Consider the following 22,868-nt stretch of genomic DNA (forward strand, 5'->3'; position numbering starts at 1 on the left):
TCATCTTGAAGAAGTTTTCTGTAAAGGGGAAGAGGCTAGGGCAGGCGATAAAAGGTACGGATCTGTGAAATTATTTTTTGGGGGTATTTGACATCAGAAGAGCATAATTGGGTCAGGCTTAACAGGCTGTTCAAATGGAGTGTTGGCCTAAAGCAGAGGGGATAATGTGTGAGAGTCAAGACTGTGGGCTCTGAAGTTCTTAGACTTGGATCCTGGTGTTGCTTGTTTGCCAGTGATGTGATCTTAACACGTTACTAAACTAAGTTTCCATATTTGTGAAATGAGGATAACAACAGTACCTACATGTAATGAGGCATAATTGTAATAATGTATATAAAGCATTTAGGGGGGTTGCATTGTTCAGAGTAAGCACCTTAAAACATGTGACTGGCTCTTGTTATTTTTATTGTCACTATGGAATTATATAAAAGGGTCTCATAGAGGTTCTTGGGCAGGAACAGAGAGAAGTGAAGGCAAGGAAGGAGGTCTGGATGAAGAAGGAGCTGTGTATCACTTCTTGTTGATTTTCACATTCACCTCTATTTGCCTTCTACACTCCCAGGCACGCACACACACACACACACACACACACAAAAAGAATTGGATTAAGTACTCATTTCTGTAGGGAAGGTAACAAAACAATGGATGATGTTCAAACTCAATACTGAAGGTTTATTTTATTTTAAAGCTCATTGATTTCTGAGAGAGACAGAGACAGTGTGAATGGGGAGGGGCGGGGAGAGAGTGAAGAGAGAGAATCCCAAGTAGGCTCCATGTTATTAGTACAGAGCCTGATGCAGGGCTTGAACTCATGAAACTGTGAGATCATGATCTGAGCTGAAACCAAGAATTTCAGCTTAAGTGGCTGAGTCATCAAGGTGCCCCTCAATGCTGAAAGTTTAATGTTTTTAGTAAATGTTTACCAAAGGGTTCAGGACAGAGAAAATGGACATCAAGTGAAAGAAAGCAAGAACCTGAAATGATTTTATTTTAAACAGAAATGAGAGTCCAAAGAGGGAGGAAAGGAAGAGGGATGAAGGGGAGGAGGTGTTCACCCAACCATGTAGTCAAGGGACTGCTTCCCATCATGGCTGGACAAGCATTCAGAGGGCTTCCTTCTATATAACGACTTAATTTTAAAATCAAGAAAGAATAACATTTACCTCAAAACATTTTTCTCCTTAGTGTTTTCTGCACAGCAGCCTTTACCTCTTTATTCCTCAAGCTGTAGATCAGGGGGTTCAGCATGGGGATCACTGTAGTGTAGAACACGGAGGCCACATTCTCCTTGGCCACAGAACTGGCCGTGGAGGGTTTTAAGTACATGAACGCAGTAGATCCATAGAACATTCCCACAGCTGCAAGGTGAGAGCTGCAGGTGCTGAAGGCTTTGGACCTGCCCTCTGTGGTGCTGATGTGGAGGATGCTGGAGAGGATGAAGACGTAGGAAACAAGGACTGTTAAGCTGGTGACTACGATGTTGAATCCCGCTAAAAAGAAGACTGTCATCTCAATATGATAGGTGCTAGAGCAGGAGAGCTTCATCAGGGGCACGATGTCACAGAAGTAATGACTGATGAGGCGCTCACAGTAGGACAGTTTTAACATGAGGCCAGTATCTATTGTTGCACCAATAAACACCATGGAATAGACCACAACCAACAAAAAAGAACACACTTGAGGAGACATGATAACATTGTAGAGCAAAGGGGTATAGATGGCGACATAGCGGTCATAGGCCATCACTGTCAGCATGTAACACTCAGCAAAAACAAACACAAAAAAGAAGTAGAGCTGTGACATGCACCCCGCATAGGAGATGATATTCTTCTCTGACACAAAGTTCACCAGCATTTTAGGGGTAATGACAGAGGAGTAGCAGAGATCCACAAGTGACAGATTGCTGAGGAAGTAGTACATGGGGGTGTGAAGCTGAGCATTCAGACAAATCAGTGTGAACATGCCCAGGTTCCCTATGACGGTGACCAAGTAGATCCCAAGGAAGAGGAGGAAGAGAGGGAGCTGGAGCTCTGGCCGATTTGTCAATCCCCTGAGAATAAAGTCTGTCACTGTAGAGTGATTTTCAGCAGCCATTCTCCTGTGATTGGGAGCCCTGTGAGGATGGGAGAGAAGAGCCCATGAAAACCTGCATCTTAGACTTCTTGGGAAAGCTGATTTTGAGCATTTGGGGTCAGCTGGGTGATCCTGGGCTCATCCCTTCCTCTTGCTGTTGGCTGGGAGGAAGACCAGGCACTGGGTGCTTCAAAGACCATGAGAATAGGAAGAAAACGGGACAAGATGTGGAGCTTTTACCACTTTGATGTTTCTCAAATACCCTACAGCAATGTTTCTTAGAGTGCAATCCTCAGACCAGCAGCATCAGCATCATGTTAGAGACGCAACTCTCAGGCCTCACCCAGGACCTACCAGTCAGAAACTCTGGGATTGGGGCCAGCAATCTGGGTTGAACACTCTCTCCACATGATGCTGATGGATGCTCAGGTCTGAGAACCTCTATCCTATAGGTAAAAAGCAGCACACTTCATATTTTATGCTTGGACATGCTTCAGAAATAAAATTTCCTTGTCATCTGTGCAATTCCCAAATAGTTTCTGAATGTGAACACACAGATACCCTTTTCAAATTGACACAGTGCCAGGGTAGTGTGGTAGTTACAGCCGTATCATTGAGTGACAAGTGAGTTTCTGTATCTGCAAGATGAAAATGAGAACAAAGAATCCCAATAATTAGACAGCAACTGCTAACAGCCAAGATGAGTTCCCTCATGTCAAGGGAGAGAAAGTAACATTTTAATCAGGCCAAATGACCATGTCTCAGCCTGGGATGACAAGCTTGCACAAAATTCAGCAAAATTCACAAAAAAGAAAAAAAACCCCACACCTCCAACCCCCCCCCCAAAAAAAACCTGTCACAACATATTTTGTCATGCTCCCCAGGAGCTGCCACACTGTGAAACGACCAGAAATAGTGTATCCTGCTTGTCACCCTGCTCCTGAAACTTGTAGTTTGGGACCTGAATCTGACCAATCTCTGCAGAGGGCACAGAACTTGTGGGTTTTGCCTATTTAACTCCAAGCCTGAACCTTCCCTGATGGAGCTACTTTGGCTTGCAGCCCAGTGCTGTGGCTCCTTGGTTTATAAGCTGCACAGCAATGAAGCTTTTCTTCTGATGAAGTCTTTGCATTTAAGCCACCAGTTGCTTGGATGGCTTAGTCAGTTAAGTGTCCAACTTCAGCTCAGGTCATTATCTCACCATTCATGGATTCTAGTCTCGCCTCAGGCTGTATGCTGACAGCTCAGAGTCTGGAGCCTGCATGGAGTCTGTATCTCTCTCTCTCTTTGAAACACCCCCCACCCCACGTACATTCTCTCTCTCTCACAATTAAATACACATTAAAAAATATTTTTTTAAATAAATCAACTTCCAAGGTGGTTGTAAAAATAACATGGGAAAAATGCATACTTAGACATTTTTTTCAAGCACTCAGTTCTCATAAAAGTGAGTTGTCATTAGGTGTCTGGAATTTGTTCTTAGATTTTTACTGGACATGAGGCTCTAAGACAGTGGTTCTCAACATTGACTGTACTGTAATCACCTGGAACATTTACAAAGTACTGATGCCTGGGCTCCACCCACAGATGTTCAGATTTAATTGATCTACGGTGCAGATTATATAGGACAGAATAAGTGCTCAATAGCTGTTATTGTTACGATGATGTTCAGATTGTAACATCAAACCAAGTCTCATTATTTCCTTAATAGCATGACACTCAAAATGTCGACATGTCCCTAAGAAGCATGGATCATCATTGCTGGATATGATGCTTACAGACATCCCATCTCTAAGATACATCTCTTTGTCTAAAAAACTTAAATTTTTATTCTTTTGATTACTTCTTCATATAATTACTAACTTTCATATAATGCTTTTTGAAGTTCAATCTCACTAACTCCTTCTCCAAGTTTGGGTATGAGGAGAAATGTGTTCCGAGTAGGATTTTTATTTCCACTTTCCTATTGAGAAAATGGAAGTGCCAGACACTTAGTGACTTTCTCAAAGCTTGCCAATAATTATCAGTGACTCAGAACTCAAACTCTGTTCTCTCTTGATCATGAACTCGTTTCCTTTAGCCCCAATGTGCACGCTTGTACACCCACACACCTGCAGTTCTATGCAATGTGGTGGTTGAGCTGCTTTACACTTGATATCTTAGCTTGTACATAGCATATGAAAAAGGAAGAATGTTATATTATGTTTTCATTTTCTCATAAATTGAAACTCTAAATGTTATCCCAAATCATACAGTTAGTAGATGAAGAACTGGGCCTAAAACCCAGGATTTCTGACAATGATCTGTTTTGTTTCTACTAAACTGTACTTGGATTTCTATAGCTTATCTTTAGATAGCATTTTATCCTTATTTAGTAAACTTAATTTATTGAATCTTTGGGGATGCAGGATAGATTTCACTGCTAATTTCAGGTGCACTTAAAAATTACAAAGGCAATATGTATGCATTGTAGAAAATCAGAAATGCAAATAAGGAAAAGTAAAAGCATCATATTTCCCCACTATTTAGGGACTAATACTGGCAGTGACTATCTTTCTAGATTTTTCTATATGTATGTATTTACATGGGTGTATATATATATATATATATTTATTTATTTTTATTTATATTTGTATTGTATATATAATTTATATTTAAGTTTATTTATTTGAGAGAGTGTGAAAGAGACAGTGCATTTGTGCATGCAGGGGAAGGGCAGAGAGAGAGGAAGGAGTGGAGAGAGAGAATCCCAAGCAAGCTCCTTGCTGTTAGCGTGGAGGAGCCCTGATGCAGGGCTTGAACTCACAAAGCTTGAGATCATGATCTGAGCTGAAATCAAGAGTTGGATGCTTAACAGGCTGAACCACCCAGACACTCCTAAATGTATTAAAAAACATTTTGTAACCGGCTTTTAAAAAATACTTTATAATACTTTTTTTCATTTGATTCCTATAATAATAATAACAGCTCTGGGCACTAACCGTATTTCCTTTTCTTAGATATGAGTCTTTAAATCCTTAGGATGTGCTGTGAAGACAAAAAAAAAAAATCTGATTTGGTTTGTCAACTTCCTATGTTGTTATTGGTGGTATGGCACTTAAGTTCACAATAACTAGTCTCAAAAGTAGCTAAGTTTTTTCCATTTATTATAAAGGAGAAAACAAATTTCTTCTACATAATAACAATAGATTAAAAAAATCTTGGGGTGCCTGGGTGGCTCAGTAGGTTAAGCATCTGAGTTCAGCTCAGGTCATGATCTCAGGGTTTGTGAGTTCGAGTCCTGCATAGGGATCTGTGCTGACAGCTCAGAGCCTAGAGCCTGCTTCTGATTCTCTGTATCCCTCTCTGTCTGCCCTTCCCATGCTCACGCTCTGTGTTTCTATCTCTCTCAATAATAAATAAACATGAAATAAAAAATTTTTAAAAATCCTACCTTTTCCCCTTGTACACATTTTCACTTCTTATAACAATATGACAAATAGAAAATCCACCTTGAATATACCATTAGCAGAAATCAACGTGCTCTAGAAAGCAAGGCAGAGTAAATACCATTCAACGTGGTGTGCACTGGAAAATCCTAGATAGCACTGATTTAATTTTTTAATCCCATAGTCATCTAATAATATAAAATAGGCAAACATGATCCATATATTTGGTATCAGTTGCTACAATTACCTCTAGTTTTACCAGACCAGAAGAGGCTTGGGCCTGTAGCCTATGAGAACTCAGCACATAAAGAAGAAACCACTTAGAGATGAAGGTAAACAAATGCTTAGAAAATAAAGCCTGAATTAGAAACAGAAATCCATGGAAGACATATTTTTTTATATCATTGTGTTAAACCTGATTAATACCTGTGATGAGAAAAAACCACAATCTCTTGGAAATGTTATGGGATGTCTTGGTTCCAATAGTTAGGAAATAAACATCAATAATGAGAGAGCTGTCCAGTTTTGTATCTATTTCTTCATGCATTCCAAGGGGCCAGCAGGGTTATGAAAAATTGGTCCCTGGGGGGTCTGTTTATATAACACATGGGCAGAACCTCCTGGGATGCAGTCATTTCAGGCCCTGGAGTCCTTGCTGAAGGAGCAATTAGAGTCTTGGCTTGTTCCTATGCTGAAAATCATGGTTTGTCTCCCAGGTGTGTTAACTTTCCTTTTATTTGGAGTCATTTTCAACTTGGGAGACTTAGAGTCTAATGCTAGCATTCAAATATCTTATAGCCAAACACCTCATAATCACCACCAGAACCATCACCACCATCACTACCACGTCAGTCATTACCATCAACATCCTTAGTTACCACCATTAGGTTTACTACTCATCATTATTCTTCATTAAGCATACTCAGTTAGGCTTCAAATGTTTGTTTGTTTGTTTGTTTGTTTATGGAGAGAGAGAATATGAGTGGGGTAGGGGCAGAAAGAGAGGGAGAGAGAGAATCCCAAGCAGGCTCCATGCTTGGCATGGAGCCCAATGCTGGGTTCCATTCCACAACCATAAGATGATGGCTCAAACAAATAGAAAATTTGAGCAGACCCATAACAAGTAACGAAATTGACTCAGTAATCAAAAATTTCCCGACAAACAGAAGTCCATGGATGGATGGCTTCCCAGGGGAATTCCATCAAACAGTTAAAGAAGAGTTAATACGTATTCTGTTGAAACTGTTCCCCAAAAAAAGAAATGGATGGAAAAACTTCAAAACTCATTCTATGAGCCCAGCATTACTTTAATTCCAAAACCAGACAAAAATCCCACAAAAAAGGAGAATTACAGACCAATATCCCTGATGAACATCGACATAAAAATTCTCGACAAGATACTAGCAAGTTGAATTCAACAGTGCATTAAAAGAATTATTCATCATGATCAAGTGGAATTTATTCCAGGGATGCAAGACGGGTTCATTATATGCAAATTAATATATGTGATACACCATGTTAACAAAAGAAAGGATAAAAACCATATGATTCTCTCAATAGATGCAGAAAAAGCATTTGGCAAAATACAGCATCCTTTCTTGATAAAAACCCTCAAGACAGAAGGGATAGAAGGAACAAACCTCAACATCAAATAGGCCATATACGAAGGAACCACAGCTAATATCATCCTCAATGGGAAAACAACTGAGAGCAACAACAACACTCTCACCACTGTTGTTCAACATTGTACTGGAGGTCATAGCCTCGGCAAATGGGCAATGAAAAGAAATTAAAGTCATGCAAATTGGCAAGGAAGAAGTCAAACTTTTGCTCTTTGTAGATGATATGATACCCTACATGGAAAACCCAAAAGACTCCACCAAAAAAAAAATTGCTAGAACTAATACATGAATTCAACAAAGTCTCATGATATAAAATCAAGATACAGAAATCTGTTGTATTTATATACAGCAATAATGAAGCAGCAGGAAGAGAAATCAAGGAATTGATCCCATTTACAAAACCATAAGATACCTAGGAATACGCCTTTGGAGGTAAAAGTTCTGTGCTCTGAAAACTATAGAACACTTATGAAAGAATTTCAAGACAACACAACGAAATGGAACAATATTCCATGGCAATGGATTGGAATAACAAACATTGTTAAAATGTCTATACTACCCAAAGCAATCTACACATTCAATGCAATCACTATCAAAACAATAATACCATTTTTCACAGACCTAGGACAAACAATTCTAAAATATGTATGGGACAACAAAATACCCTAAATAGCCAAAGTAATCCTGAAAAAAAACAAAGAAAACCTGGAGGCATCAAGATTCCAGACTTCAAGCTATATTACAAAGCTATAATCATCAAGACAGTATAAAGAAAGGATAATGTATAAAGTAAGTACTGGCACAAACACACATACACAGCCCAATGGAGTAGAACAGAGGGCCCAGAAATGGACCCAGAACTATATGGTCAGCTCATCTTCGACAAAGCAGGAAAGAATATCCAATGGAAAAAAAGACAGTCTTTTCAACAAATGGTGCTAGGAAAATTGGATAGCAACATGCAGAAGAATGAAACTGTACCACTTCCTGGCACTATCCGCGAAAATAAATTCAAAATGGGTGAAAGACCTAAATGTGAGACAGGAAACCACCAAAATCCTAGAGAAGAAAACAGGCAACAACCTCTTTGAACTCAGCTGGAGCAACTTCTTAATAGACATGTCTCTGGAAGCAAGGGAAACGAAAGCAAAAATGAACTATTGGGGCTTCATCAAGATAAAAGGCTTCTGCACAGTGAAGAAAACAATCAATAAAACTAAAAGTCAGCCTACAGAATGGGAATAGATATTTGCAAATGACATATCTGATAAAAGGTTAGTATCCAAAATGTACAAAGAACTTAATCAAACTCAACACCCAAAAAACAATAATCCTATTAAGAAATGGACAGAAGAGGGGAGGGGGACAAGATGGTAGAACAGCATGGAAGGTTATTTTGCATCTCTCATCCCTGAAATGCAGCCAGATCAACACTAAACCATCTTGCACACCTAAAAAACTGATTGAGGATTAACGTAACAATCTGTACAACTTGAATTCAGCAGGTACATGGCGTGGAGATGTGAACTGGGGGAGAGAAGCCATGGAGGGCAGGGAGCCATTTTTGCTTGTGGGGGGAGGATGGAAATAGGGGGACAGTATAGGAAAAGAACATCCTTCCCTCCTGGCTGCCCCCCCCCCCCCGCCAGAAAGCAGCTGGAGAGAAGAGGAAGAGTGGAAACAGCCGCAAGGGACTGAATAAAAAAGGGAGAAAGGAGAAAGGAGAGGGTTTAAATTACATTAAGACTCTATAAACAGGGGGAGCACAGAGTCTGAAACTCCACAGCTCAATACCTGGCAGAGCTCTGGTGGGAAGGGTAAATCCCCAACGAGATCCTTGGGCTCTCAGGCCACACGGGGAGAGGTGGTTTCCCTGCTGGGAGACATTTGGTTGAGGCTGTGTGGCCTCCTCACAGGCAAAGTCCTAGCAGTCCCCAGAGAACAGTCATATTCACTAGTGTTGGAACAAGGACATTAAGGGTGCAGCGTGGCACCAGATGTGTGCTGTGATTTCCTGTAATTTCTGAAATACTGCTGCTACAAGATCGCGTGAACTTTTTCTGGGGTGGCTGGCACCCAGCCACAGTATCTGGGCATCAGAGCAGCAAGGTCCTGTGAACATTCCTGGGTGTGGCCAGCACTTGACCATTGCTCAGCGAGACCCTCCCCCAGAGGATCTGAGCAGGTCAAAGCTGCAATCCCTCAGAAGTGAGGGGCTTGGAAAAACAGCCCCGTCTGAGATAAAACTCAGAAGGGAGATGCTGCCTGGCAGCCTGATGGCTTGGTCATGGACAGTGTAGAAGTGGGGAGTAGATGGAAGCCAGAGACAAAAGAGGGGTGCTTGATTGTCAGTCAGGGAGAGCACAGAGTTCTGATACTAGAGACTGGGTAGCTGGGTGTCGCCATTTTCACCCTCCTGTGCATGCACTTACATGCCTACACACACCACAATAATCCACCCCAGTAAGCTAAACAGTTCAATCTAGTGGAGAACAGATCCTTTACACTAAGCCCCGCCCAACTAGGCCAACAGCGCTCTTGAGAAACACCACAAGTCTCTCTACCTGCTTAGTATATAGATTATAAAGAGCTTCATAGTTTGACTTCTAGGGGAAATGATGTAATTTCAATTGTATATCAGTCTGTTTTCTGGTCCCTCTATTCAATTCTTTCTCTTTATTTTTTCTTATTCTTGAATATAGAAAGAGAAAAAATTTATTTTCATTTTCCTTTTTTATAAAAAAGATTTTCCTTTCAGTTTTTCTACTATGTTTTTTACTTCCTTGTAAATTTTTTCCTTGTAATTTTTAAATATTCTATTTTACTTTCATCATTTCATTTTATTTTATCTTATTGTGTTCATTTTTTTCAAATTTTCAAACGTTTTCCTTTATTCCCCTTTTGTCTTTTCTTTCCCTTTTTTCTCTAATCTATCAAGCTTCTTTCAACAACCAGACCAAAACACGCCTAGCATCTAACATCCTTTATTTGATTTTTGTGTGTTGTTTTAAATTTTTATTTATTTATTTTTTACTTTACCAATTCCTTTTCTTCCTTCAAAATGACAAAATGAAGCAGTTCATCCCAAAAGAAAGAAGAGGAGGAAATGATATCCAGGGACTTAATCAACACAGATACAAGTGAGATGTCTGAACCAGAATTTAGAATCGTGATAATAAGAATACTAGCTGGGGGTGAAAATAGCATAGAATCCCTTTCTGCAGAGATAAAAGAAGTAAAAGCTAGTTAGGATAAAATAAAAAATACTATAACTGAGCTGAAATCGCGAATGGATACCATGGCAACTAGAATGGATGAAGCAGACCTGTGAATCAGCGACATAGAGGACAAACTTATGGAGAGTAAAGAAGCAGGAAAAAAAGAGGGATATTAAGGCAAAAGAGCACAATATAAGAATTAGATAACTTAGTGACTCATTAAAAAGGAATAACATCAGAATCATAGGGTACCTAGAATATGAAGAGAGAAAAAAAGGGGTAGAAGGTTCATTTGAGCAAATCACAGCAGAAAACTTTCCTAACATGGAGAAACACACAGATATCAAAATACAGGAAGCACAGAGAACTCCCATTAGATTAAACAAAAACTGACCATCAACAGGGCATATTAGAGTCAAAATCACAAAATACTCAGGCAGGAAAAAAATCATGAAAGCATCAAAGGAAAAAAGAGTCCTTACCCTACAAGGGAAAGCAGATCAGGTTTGCAGGAGACGTAGCCACAGAAACTTGGCAGGCCAGAAAGGAGTGGCAGGATATATTCAATGTGCTGAATCAGAAAAATATGCAGCTAAGAATTCTTTATCCAGTAAGGCTGTCATTCAAAATAGGAGAAGAGATTAAAAGTTTCCCAGAGACACAAAAACAAAACAGCCCTGCAAGAAATTTTAATGGGGACTCTCTGAGGGGAGATAAGATGAAAACAAACAAACAAACAAACAAACAAACAACAAACCCCAAAAGACCAAAAGTAACAAATACTAGAAAGGACCAGAGAACACCAACGGAAATTCCAATTCTACAGGCAACATAATGGCAATCAATTCATCTTTCAGTACTCATTCTATTTTTATTTTCTTTTTAAATATTTTATTTATTTCTAGGAGAGAGAGAGATAGCATGAGCAGGGGAGGGTCAGAGAGAGAGGGAGTCACAGACTGAAACAGGCTCCAGGCTCTGAGCTGGCAGTCAGCACAGAGCCCGACGCGGGGCTCGAACCCACGAACCGCGAGATCATGACCCAAGCGAAAGTCGGACGCTTAACCGACTAAGCCACCCAGGCGCCCCTTTCAGTACTCATTCTAAATGTCAATGGACTAAATGCTCCAATCAAAAGACATAGGGTAACAGAATGGATAAGAAAACAAGATCCATCTATATGCTGTTTACAAGAGACCCATTTCAGACCTAAAGTCACCTGCAGATTGAAAGTAAAGGGATGAAGAACCATCTATCATGCTAATGGTTGCCAAAAGAAAGCCAGAGTAGCCATACTTATATCAGACAATCTAGATTTAAACTTTTTTAAACTTTTTTTAATGTTTATTTATCTTTGAAAGGGAGACAAAGTACAAGTGGAGGAGGGGCAGAGAAGGAGGGAGATACAGAATCTGAAGCAGGCTCAAGGCAATGAGCTGTCAGCACAGAACCCAACACAGGGCTTGAACTCACAAACTGTGAGATCATGACCTGAGCTGAAGTTGCACACTTAACCGACTGAGCCACCCAGGTGCCCTGACAATCTAGATTTTAAAATAAAGACTGAGGGGAGCCTGGGTGGCTCAGTTGGTTAAGTGTCCGACTTCGGCTGAGGTCATGATCTCACGGTTCGTGGGTTCGAGTCCTGCGTCAGGCTCTGTGCTGACAGCTAGCTCAGAGCCTGGAGTCTGTTTCAGATTCTGTGTCTCCCTTTCTTTCTGACCCTCCCCTGCTCACGCTGTCTCTCTCTCTCAGAAATAAATAAAACATTAAAAAATAAACAAAATAAAGACTGTAACAAGAGATGAAGAAGGGCATTATATCATAATTAAGGGGTCTATCCACCAAGAAGATCTAACAATTGTAAACATTTATGCTCCAAACATGAAACACCAAAATATAAAAATCAATTAATTACAAACATAAAGAAACTCATTCAGAACAATATCATAATAGTAGGGGACTTCCATACCCCACTTACAGCAATGGACAGATCATCTAAACAGAAAATCAACAAGGAAACAATGGCTTTGAATGACACACTGGACCAGATGGACTTAAAAGATATATTCAGAACATTTCATCCTAAAGCAGCAGAATACACATTCTTCTCGAGTGCACATGCAACATTTTCCAGAATAGATCACATACTAGGACACAAATCAGCCCTCAACAACTACAAAAATATAGAGATCATACCGTGCATAGTTCAGAACACAATGCTATGAAACTTGAAATCAAGCAAAAGATAAAATGTGGAAAGATAACAAATACTTGGAAACTAAAGACCGTCCCACTAAAGAATGAATGGGTTAACCAAGAAGTTAAAGAGGAAATTAAAAAGTACATGTAAGCCAATGAAAATAACCCCACAGCCTAAATAAAGCCTGTGGGATGCAGCAAAGGTGGTCAAAAGAAGGAAGTATACAGCAATCCAGGACTTCCTAATGAAGGAAGAAAGTTTCAGATATACAACCTAACCTTACATCTTAAAGAACTAGAAAAAGAACAGCAAATAAAGCCCCAAACCAGCAGAAGACAGGAAATAATAAAAATTAGAGCAGAAACCAATGCTATCAAAACAAAACAAAACCCAACCAACAGTAGAACAGATCAATGAAACCAGGAGCTGGTTCTTTGAAAGAATTAACAAAATTGATAAACCCTTGGCAGTTTGATTAAAAAGAAAAAGGAAAGGAACCAAATAAATAAAATGAAGAATGAAAGAGGAGAGATCATAACCCACACAGCAGAAATACAAATAATAAGAGAATATTATGAGCAATTCTATGCCAATAAAATGGGCACTCTGGAAGAAATGGACAAATTCTTAGAAACATATAAACTACTAAAACTGAAACAAGAAGAAATAGAAAATTTGAACAGGTCCATAACCAGTAAAGAAATTGAATTAGTAATCAAAAATCTCTCCAAAAAACAAGAGTCAAGGGCCAGATGGCTTTCCAGGGGAATTCTACCAAACATTTTTTTTTTTAACAAATAGTTTATTGTCAAATTAGTTTCCACATAACACTCAGTGCTCATCCCCACAAGTGCCCTCCTCCATGCCCATCCCTCCTCCCCCCCATATCCATCAGTCCTCAGTTTTTGTCAGCATTCAAGAGTCTCTCATGGTTTGCCTCTCTCCCTTTCCCCCACCATTTCCCCCCTTCTTCTCCCCCTTGTTCCTCCGTCAAGTTCCTCCTAATCCTCCTATACGTGCAAACATATGATATTTTCTCTGCCTGACTTATTTCGCTCAGCATAACACCCTCAAGGTCCATCCATGTTGCTACACATGGCCAGATTTCATTGTTTCTCATTGCCATGTAGTATTCCATGGTATAGATAAACCACATCTTCTTGATCCATTCATCTGTTGATGGACACTTAGGCTCTTTCCATGTTTTAGCTATTGTGGAGAGTGCTGCTATGAACATTGGGGTACATGTGCTCCTATGCCTCAGCATTTCTGTATCCCTTGGGTAAATTCCTAGCAGTGCTATTGCTGGGTCATAAGGGAGTTCTATTGTTAGTTTCCTGAGGAACCTCCACACTGTTTTCCAGAGGGGCTGTACCAGTTTACATTCCCACCAACAGTGTAGGAGGGTGCCCGTTTCTCCACATCCTCGCCAGCATCTAGAGTTCTCTGATTTGCTCATTTTAGCCACTCTGACTGGCGTGAGGTGGTATCTCAGTGTGGTTTTGATTTGTATTTCCCTGATGAGGAGGGATGCTGAGCATCGTTTCATGTGTCTGTTGGCCATCTGGATGTCCTCTTTGGAGAAGTGTCTGTTCATGTCTTCTGCCCATTTCTTCACTGGGTTGTTTGTTTTTCGGGCGTGTAGTTTGGTGAGTTCCTTATAGATTCTGGATATTAACCCTTTATCTGATATGTCATTTGCAACTATCTTTTCCCATTCCGTTGGTTGCCTATTAATTTTCTGGGTTGTTTCCTTGGCTGTGCAGAAGCTTTTAATCTTGATGAGGTCCCAACAGTTTATTTTTGCTCTTGATTCCCTTGCTTTTGGGGATGTGTCAAGTAAGAAGTTGCTGCGGTGGAGGTCAAGGAGGTTGTTTCCTGCTTTCTCCTCTAGGGTGTTGATAGTTTCCTGTCTCACGTTCAGGTCCTTTATCCATTTTGAGTTGATTTTTGTGCATGGTGTGAGAAAATGATCTAGTTTCATTCTTCTGCATGTTGCTGTCCAGTTCTCCCAACACCATCTGTTAAAAAGACTGTCTTTTTCCCATTGGATATTCTTTCTTGCTCTACCAAACATTTTTTAACACCTATTCTTTTGAAGGTGTTCCAAAAAAGAGAAATGGAAAGAAAGCTTCCAAACTCTTTTCTACAAAGCCAGCATTACCTTGATTCCAAAACCAGAGAAACCAAAGACCCCACTAAAAAGGAGAACTATAGACCAATTTCCCTGATGAACATGGATGCAAAAATCCTCAACAAGAGGGGATCCTGGGTGGCTCAGTCACTTAAGCTTCTGACATCAGCTCAGATCATGATCTCATGGTTCATGAGTTTGAGCCCTGCATCGGGCTCTGTGATGACAGCTCAGAGCCTGGAGCCTGCTTCAGAGTCTGTCTTTCTCTCTCTCTGCCCCTCTCCCGCTTGTGTTCTGTCTTTCTCCTTCTAAAAAAATAAACATTAAAATTTTAAAAGAAAAGAAATGCATAAATAATGCAATAGGAAATATTTTTTTTTTAAATGTTTTATTTATTTCTAGGAGAGAGAGAGAGAGACAGCGTGAGCAGGGGAGGGTCAGAGAGAGAGGGAGTCACAGACTGAAACAGGCTCCAGGCTCTGAGCTGGCAGTCAGCACAGAGCCCGACGCGGGGCTCGAACCCACGAACCGCGAGATCATGACCCAAGCGAAAGTCGGACGCTTAACCGACTAAGCCACCCAGGCGCCCCAATAGGAAATAATTTTTTAAAAATCTTCAACAAGTTATTAGCCAACCAGATCCAACAATGCATTAAAAAAATGTATTCACCATGGCCAAGTGGGATTTATACCTGAGATGCAGGGCTGGTTGAATATCTGCAAAACAATCAGTATGATTCATCATATGAATAAAAGAAAGGACAAGAACCACATGATCCTCTCAAAAGATGCAGAGAAAACATTTGACAAACTACAGCATCCTTTCTTGATAAACCTCCCCAAGGAGGAAGGATCATACCTCGAGATCATAAAAGCCACATATGAAAGACCCACTGCTAATATCATCATTAATGGGGAAAAACTGAGAGCTTTCCCCCTAAGGTCAGAAACAAGACAGGGATGTCCACTATCACCACTGGTATTCAACATACTATTGGAAGTCTTAGCCTCAGCAATCAAACAACACAAAGAAATAAAAGGCATCCAAATTGGCCAGGAGGAAGTCACACTTTCACTCTTTACAGATGACATAATACTCTATATGGAAAACCCAAAATATTCCACCAAAAAACTGCTAGCATGAATTCATGAATTCAGCAAAGCACAGGATATAAAATCAATGCACAGAAATTGGTTGCATTTATAGACACCAATAATGAAGCAACAGAAAGAGAAATCAAGGAATCGAACCATGTACAATTGCACCAAACACCATAAAATACCTAGGAATAAACCTAACCAAAGGGGTGAAAAATCTACAAACTAAAAACTATAGAAAGCTCATGAAAGAAATTGAATAAGACACAAAAAAAATGAAAAAATATTCCATGTTCCTGGGTAGGAAAACTAAATATTGTTAAGATGTCAATACTTCCCAAAGCAATCTACATATTTAATGCAATTCTTATCAAAATAACACCAGCATTCTTCACAGAGCTGGAACAAACAATCCTAAAATTTATTTGGAACCAGAAAAGCCCTGAATAGCCAAAGCAATCTTGTAAATGAAAACCAAAGTCGGAGGCATCACAATCCTGGACTTCAAGATGTATTACAAAGCTGTAATTATCAAGACAGTATGGTACTGGCGTGAAAACAGACGCTCAGATCAATGGAACAGAATAGAGAACCCAGAAATGGACCCACAAACATATGGCCAATAAATCTTTGACAAAGCAGGAAAGAATATCCAGTGGATAAAGAGTCTCTTCAGGAAGTTGTGCTGGGAAAACTGGACAGCGACATGCAGGAAAATGAACCTGGACCAATTTCTCACACCATACACAAAAATAAATTCAAAATAGATGAAAGACCTAAACATAAGAAAGGAAGCCATGAAAATCCTAGAGGAGAAGGCAGGCAAAATCCTCTTTGATCTTGGCTGCAGCAGCTTCTTACTCAACACATCTCCAGAGGCAAGGGAACCAAAAGCAAAAATGAACTATTGAGACCTCATCAAAATAGAAACCTTCTGCACTGCAAAGGAAAAAATCAGCAAAACTAAAAGGCAGCCAATGGAATAGGAGAAGATATTTGCAAATGACATATCAGATAAAGGGTTAGTATCCAAAAATCTACAAAGAACTTATCAAACTCAACAAAAAAGCAAATAATCCAGTGAAGAAATGGGCAAAAGACATGACTAGACACTTCTCCAAAGAAGACATTCAGATGGCGAGCAGACACATGAAAAAATGCTCAGCATCACTCATCTCAGGGAAATACAAATCAAACCCACAATGAGATACCACCTCATACCTGTCAGAATGGCTAAAATGAACAACTTAGGCAACAGCAGATGTTGATGAGGATGCAAAGAGGAGCTCTTTTGCACTGCAGTTGGGAATGCAAACTGGTGCAGCCACTCTGGAAGACAGTATAGGGGTTCCTCAAAAAATTAAAAATAGAACTACTCTATGACCCAGCAATTGCACTACTAGGTATTTATCCAAGGGATACAGGTATGCTGTTTCAAAGGGGCACATACACCCCAATGCTTAAAGCAACAGAAATCAACAATAGCCAAAGTATGGAAATGTCCATCAATGGATAAATGGATAAAGAAGACGTGGAAGATGTGGTGTATATATACAATGGAGTATTATTTGGCAGTCAAAAAGAATGAAATCTTGCCATTTGTAACTACATGGATAGAACTAGAGGGTATATATGCGAAGCAAAATTAGACAAATATTATATGACTTCACTCATATGAAGAATTTAAGATATAAAACAGATGAACATGAAGGAAGGGAAGCAAAAATAATATAAAAACAGGGAGGGGAACAAAACATAAGAGACTCTTAAATATAGAGAACAGAGGGCTGCTGGAAGTGTTGGTTGTGGGAGGAGGGATGGGCTAAATGGATTAGGGGTATTAAGGATGACACTTGTTGGGATGAGCACTGGGTGTTATACATAGGGGATGAATCACTGTAATCTATTCCTGAAATCATTTGTTGCACTATATGCTAACTTGGATGTAAATTTAAAAATTAATTAATTAATTAAATTAAAAAAATAAAAGAAATGGGCAGAAGACATGAATAGACTTTTTTTTTTTCAAAGAAGGCATCCAGATGGCTAACAGACACAGAACAAGATGCTCAACATGACTCATCATGAGGGAAATACAAATCAAAACCACAATGAGATAGCACTTCACATCTGTCAGAATGACTCAAATTAACAACACAGGAAACAATAGATGTTGGTGAGGATGTGGAGAAAAGAGAACCCTCTTGCACTCTTGGTGGTGGGAATGCAAACTAATGTAGCCACTTTGGAGAACAGCAGTTCCTCAAGAAACTAAAAATAGAACTACCCTATGACCCAGCAATTGCACTTCTAGGTATTTATCCAAAGGATACAAAAATATTGATTTGAAGACAGCCTCTTTAACAAATGGTGCTGGGAGAACTGGATAGCAACATGTAGAAGAATGAAACTAGACCACTTTCTCACACCATACACAAAAATAAACCAAAAATGGATAAAGGACCTGAACATGAGACAAGAAACCATCAAAACCCTAGAGGAGAAAGCAGGAATCAACCTCCTTGACCTCAGCCGCAGCAATTTCTTACTTGACACATCTCCAAAGGCAAGGGATTCAAGAGCAAAAATGAACTATTGGGACCTTATCATGGTAAAAAGCTTCTGCATGGCAAAGGAAACAATCAATAAAACTAATAGACAACTGACAGAATGGGAAAAGATAGTTGCAAATGACATATCAGATAAAGGGCTAGTATCCAAAATATATAAGGAACTCACCAAACTCCTCACCTTAAAAACAAATAATCCAATGAAGAAATGGGCAGAAGACATGAACAGACACTTCTCCAAAGAGGACATCCAGATGGCCAACAGACACATGAAACGATGCTCAGCATCCCTCCTCATCAGGGAAATACAAATCAAAACCACACTGAGATACCACCTCACGCCAGTCAGAGTGGCTAAAATGAATAAATCAGGAGGCTATAGATGCTGGCGAGGATATGGAGAAACGGGCACCCTCCTACACTGTTGGTGGGAATGTAAACTGGTACAGCCCCTCTGGAAAACAGTGTGGAGGTTCCTCAAAAATTAACAATAGAACTCCCCCATGACCCAGCAATAGCACTGCTAGGAATTTACCCAAGGGATACAGAAGTGCTGGTGCATAGGGGCACCTGTACCCCAATGGCCATAGCATTTTCAGCAATAGCCAAATCATGGAAAGAGCTCAAGTGTCCATCAACGGATGAATGGATCAAGATGTGGTTTATCTATACCATGGAATACTACATGGCAATGAGAAAGAATGAAATCTGGTCATTTGTAGCAATGTGGATGGAACTCGAGGGTGTTATCCTGAGTGAAATAAGTTAGTTTGTTACCATATGTTCTCACTCATATGTGGAACAGGAGAAACTTAACAGACGACCATAGGGGAGGGAATGTGAAAAAATAGTTAAGGAGATGGGGCGCCTGGGTGGCTTAGTCGGTTAAGCGTCCGACTTTCGCTTAGGTCATGATCTCGTGGTTTGTGGGTTTGAGCCCCGCGTCGGGCTCTGTGCTGACTGCCAGCTCAGAGCCTGGAGCCTATTTCAGAGTCTGTATCTCCCTCTCTCTCTGACCCTCCTCTGCTCATGCTGTCTCTCTCTCTCTCTTTCCTAGAAATAAATTTAAAAAAAATTAAAAAAGAAAAAGAAAAAATAGTTAAGGAGAGGCAGGGAGGCAAACCATAAAAGACTCTTAAATACTGAGAACAAACTGAGGGTTGATGGGGGTGGGGAAGAGGGTAAAATGGGTGGAGAAGGGCACTTGTTCAGATGAGCACTGGGTGTTATATGGAAACCAACTTGACAATAAACTATAAAAAATAAAAATAAAACATTCACCTCAAGAAAAAAAGTACTCATTTGAAGGGGCATATGCTCCTTGATTTTTATCACAGCCTTATCAACAATAGCTAAACTATGGAAAGAGCCCAAATATCCATTGACTGATGAAAGGATAAAAAAGGGCATAATAGATAGATAGATAGATAGATAGATAGATAGATAGATAGATAGATAGATAATGGAATATCACTCAGCCATCAAAAAGAATGATATCTTGCAATTTGCAACAACATGGATAGAGCTAGAGTGTATTATGCTAAGTGAAATAAATCAGTCAGAGAAAGACAAATAACATATGATTTCACCCATATGTGGAATTTAAGACATAAAACAGATGAACATAAGGGAGGGGGAGAAAGAGAGAGGGAAACAAACCATAGGAGACTCTTAGTGATAGAGAACAAACTGCTGGTTGAAGGAGGGAGGTGGGTGTGGGACGGGCCAAATGGGTGATGGGGATTAAGGAAGGAGGGTACTTGCTATGATGAGCACTGGGTGTTGTATGTAGTGATGTATCACTGAATTCTACTCCTGAATCTATATTGCACTGTATGTTAACTAACTACAATTTAAATAAACATTTGAAAAGAAAAAACTTATTTCCCCCAATTCTCACTCAACTCATCTTTTGAATCTCTAATTACACATATGTAGGACTATTTAGTATTGACTTAAAGATTCTTCTTTTATAATTATATTTGTTATTGTTATTATTTATTATTATTATTGTCAATCTGCATTTTAGTATGGGTTATTTCTGTTGATCTGTTTTCCTTTCAATGATCTTTCCTTTAGCTGCACTCATTCTGCTATTAACCAACCTAATGAATTCTTTATTTCCAATATTTTTCAGTTTTGAAAATTTTTTGAAATTTTACTTTATTTGTATTGAATTTTCTTTTAATCGTATTGGATAAAGGCTTGTTGAAATAATTGTCTCTAAAAGCCAAATCAACCAATATCAAGGGTATAAACAAATATTTCTTATTCCTTTGGGGAAATAATCTCTGAGGAAGTAGTTTTGAGGGAGTCTTTGTCTTAATTATTAGGCCACTGAGATCTGTAATCCTAATAAAACTCTTTATTGTCTTGTTATCTGCTGGTCTGGAAAAGGCACATCTCCTTCCTTATCACTAAGCTTTCAGGCAAATTAACAATCGGAAATCATGTTCTTCAGTGTAGAAATGGCTGCAAGATAAATTATGTGTTTTGATCTGGGAGGAGAGGGGTCTGAGCTCAGTCTATCATTTTCTATTCTTAATAGTTAATTTCTATCCCAGGGCAATTGTGAACAAGAAAGAGTAGAGTATAGCATTACAGCTATAAACTGAAGGAAGGTGAGGGATTTCCTAACCCTGGTCAGTGTTGTAATGTAGTGGTTCTGAGGGCACACCTGAGAGTCAGACTGTCAAAGTTCACCTACTGGCCATGCCCCAGTATTTTGAGGATTTGTTGTCTCATCTTCAAAATAGGGATAAAATATTGTCATATAGTTCTTAGTACATAGTATCTCATTGGAACCACTTAAGTAGTTGCTAGTTTTAAAAAATTTATCATTAAACCTAAACACACTTGAGCTAGGAGGGATTGGAAAGATGTGACCTCACCTTCTTGGTTTGACAGCAGTGACCCAGGGGTGGGGGTTCTGGGTATTTGACAAGACTTTCTGCAGGGAAGAGGCCCAGGTTTTAGCAATGGATGCACAGGCAGGAGAGAGAAGGACATAGAAAATGGACTAACTGAAGATCTAAAAGACATCTATATTATTTTTGAATGGATTGGGATATGAATAAATTACTGCTTTCTCTCTGGAGGCAAAGTTTATCCTCTAACCATTCTCTCTGGAAGTTAAAGTCACTTGGGCTGTAGGATAGGTCCATAGCAAACAGTAAAAACCTTCCTACCATCCTAACGTCAAATCTCTCTCTGCGGATTTCATTCTTCAGCATGGGGGTGGGGGGGTGGATACTGGGAAGGTAGTGGTATTTCTTTCTCTCTAACTGGTTTTCTTTTCTTTTCTCCAGACTCCCTTGCTCCACTCATCCCCAAGAGGAGAATGGCGACTGAGAACTCTTCTGTGACAGAGTTTATCCTTACAGGATTAACAGACCAGCTAGAACTGCAGATCCCTCTCTTCTTCCTGTTTCTAGGTTTCTACATGGTCACTGTGCTGGGGAACTTGGGCTTGATAGCTCTGATTGGCTTGAATTCTTGCCTACACACACCCATGTACTTTTTCCTCTTCAACCTCTCCTTAAAAGATTTCTGTTACTCCACTACCATCACCCCCAAAATGCTGAAGAGTTTTGTCTCAAAGAAGAACATCATGTTGCATGCGGAGTGTATGACTCAACTCTTTTTCTTTTGCTTCTTTGTCATTTCTGAGTCCTTCCTCCTGTCAGCGATGGCATATGACCGCTATGTGGCCATCTGTAAACCATTGGTGTACACGGTCACCATGTCTCCTCAGGTCTGTTTATTCCTTTTGTTGGGTGTCTATATGATGGGGCTTTCAGGGGCCATGGTGCATACGGGAAGCATAGCAAGTCTGACCTTCCGTGCCGACAACCTTGTCAATCACTTCATGTGTGACATCTTTCCTCTCCTTGAGCTCTCCTGCAACAGTACTTATGTACACGAGCTGGTGGTCTTCATACTTGTGGCCATTGACATTGGGATACCCATTGTCACCATCTTCATCTCTTATGCTCTGATTCTGTCCAGTATTCTGCACATTCACTCCACTGAGGGCAGGTCCAAAGCTTTCAGTACATGTAGCTCTCACATAATTGTGGTTTCTCTTTTCTTTGGTTCTGGGGCTTTCATATATCTCAAACCACCTTCGATTTTGCCCCTTGATCAAGGGAAAGTGTCCTCTCTGTTCTATACCATTGTGGTGCCCATGTTAAACCCACTGATCTACAGTTTGAGGAACAAGGACGTCAAAATTTCCCTGAGAAAAACCTTGGAAAGAAAATTATCTTCTTGAGAAAAGTAGTATTTGAAGAAGATACAATCCTGTTTATTAGTGTGTGTGTTTTCAATGAGAGAATCAAGTTCAAGTTTTTTCTCTTTTGTAAAGAAAGAGAATTTTAAGTCTTTATGCTTCATGGATGTTTAGTACATATCTATTTTCTGTATCCTTTGACCCACCTCGACTATTTCAAGATATTTATGTATTTTTTCTACATTCATAAATCATTTTTCACTGTTCTCTTTTATTATTATTATTTTTTAC

General features: G+C 39.7%; 2 protein-coding genes across 2 annotated transcripts; one reads left to right on the forward strand and one right to left on the reverse strand.

Annotated features, from left to right (window-relative positions):
• Positions 1 to 1,164: 1,164 nt before the first annotated feature.
• LOC120243952 (olfactory receptor 8A1) lies at positions 1,165 to 2,094 on the reverse strand. The gene has a single exon (XM_039250208.1). It carries the CDS (start codon positions 2,092 to 2,094, stop codon positions 1,165 to 1,167), a length of 930 nt encoding a protein of 309 aa, XP_039106139.1.
• Positions 2,095 to 21,677: 19,583 nt separating this feature from the next.
• LOC120243957 (olfactory receptor 8B12-like) lies at positions 21,678 to 22,619 on the forward strand. The gene has a single exon (XM_039250215.1). It carries the CDS (start codon positions 21,687 to 21,689, stop codon positions 22,617 to 22,619), a length of 933 nt encoding a protein of 310 aa, XP_039106146.1. The 5' UTR covers positions 21,678 to 21,686.
• The last annotated feature ends 249 nt before the right edge of the window (positions 22,620 to 22,868 follow it).

The sequence above is a fragment of the Hyaena hyaena genome, unplaced genomic scaffold, assembly GCF_003009895.1.
Source record: "Hyaena hyaena isolate Hyena2069 unplaced genomic scaffold, ASM300989v1 scaffold_364, whole genome shotgun sequence".
Taxonomy (NCBI): Eukaryota; Metazoa; Chordata; class Mammalia; order Carnivora; family Hyaenidae; genus Hyaena; species Hyaena hyaena.

Bases quoted from the DNA above. Each gene is read 5' to 3' on its own strand.
- LOC120243952 (XM_039250208.1), bottom strand. From the start codon at position 2,094: ATGGCTGCTGAAAATCACTCTACAGTGACAGACTTTATTCTCAGGGGA.
- LOC120243957 (XM_039250215.1), top strand. From the start codon at position 21,687: ATGGCGACTGAGAACTCTTCTGTGACAGAGTTTATCCTTACAGGATTA.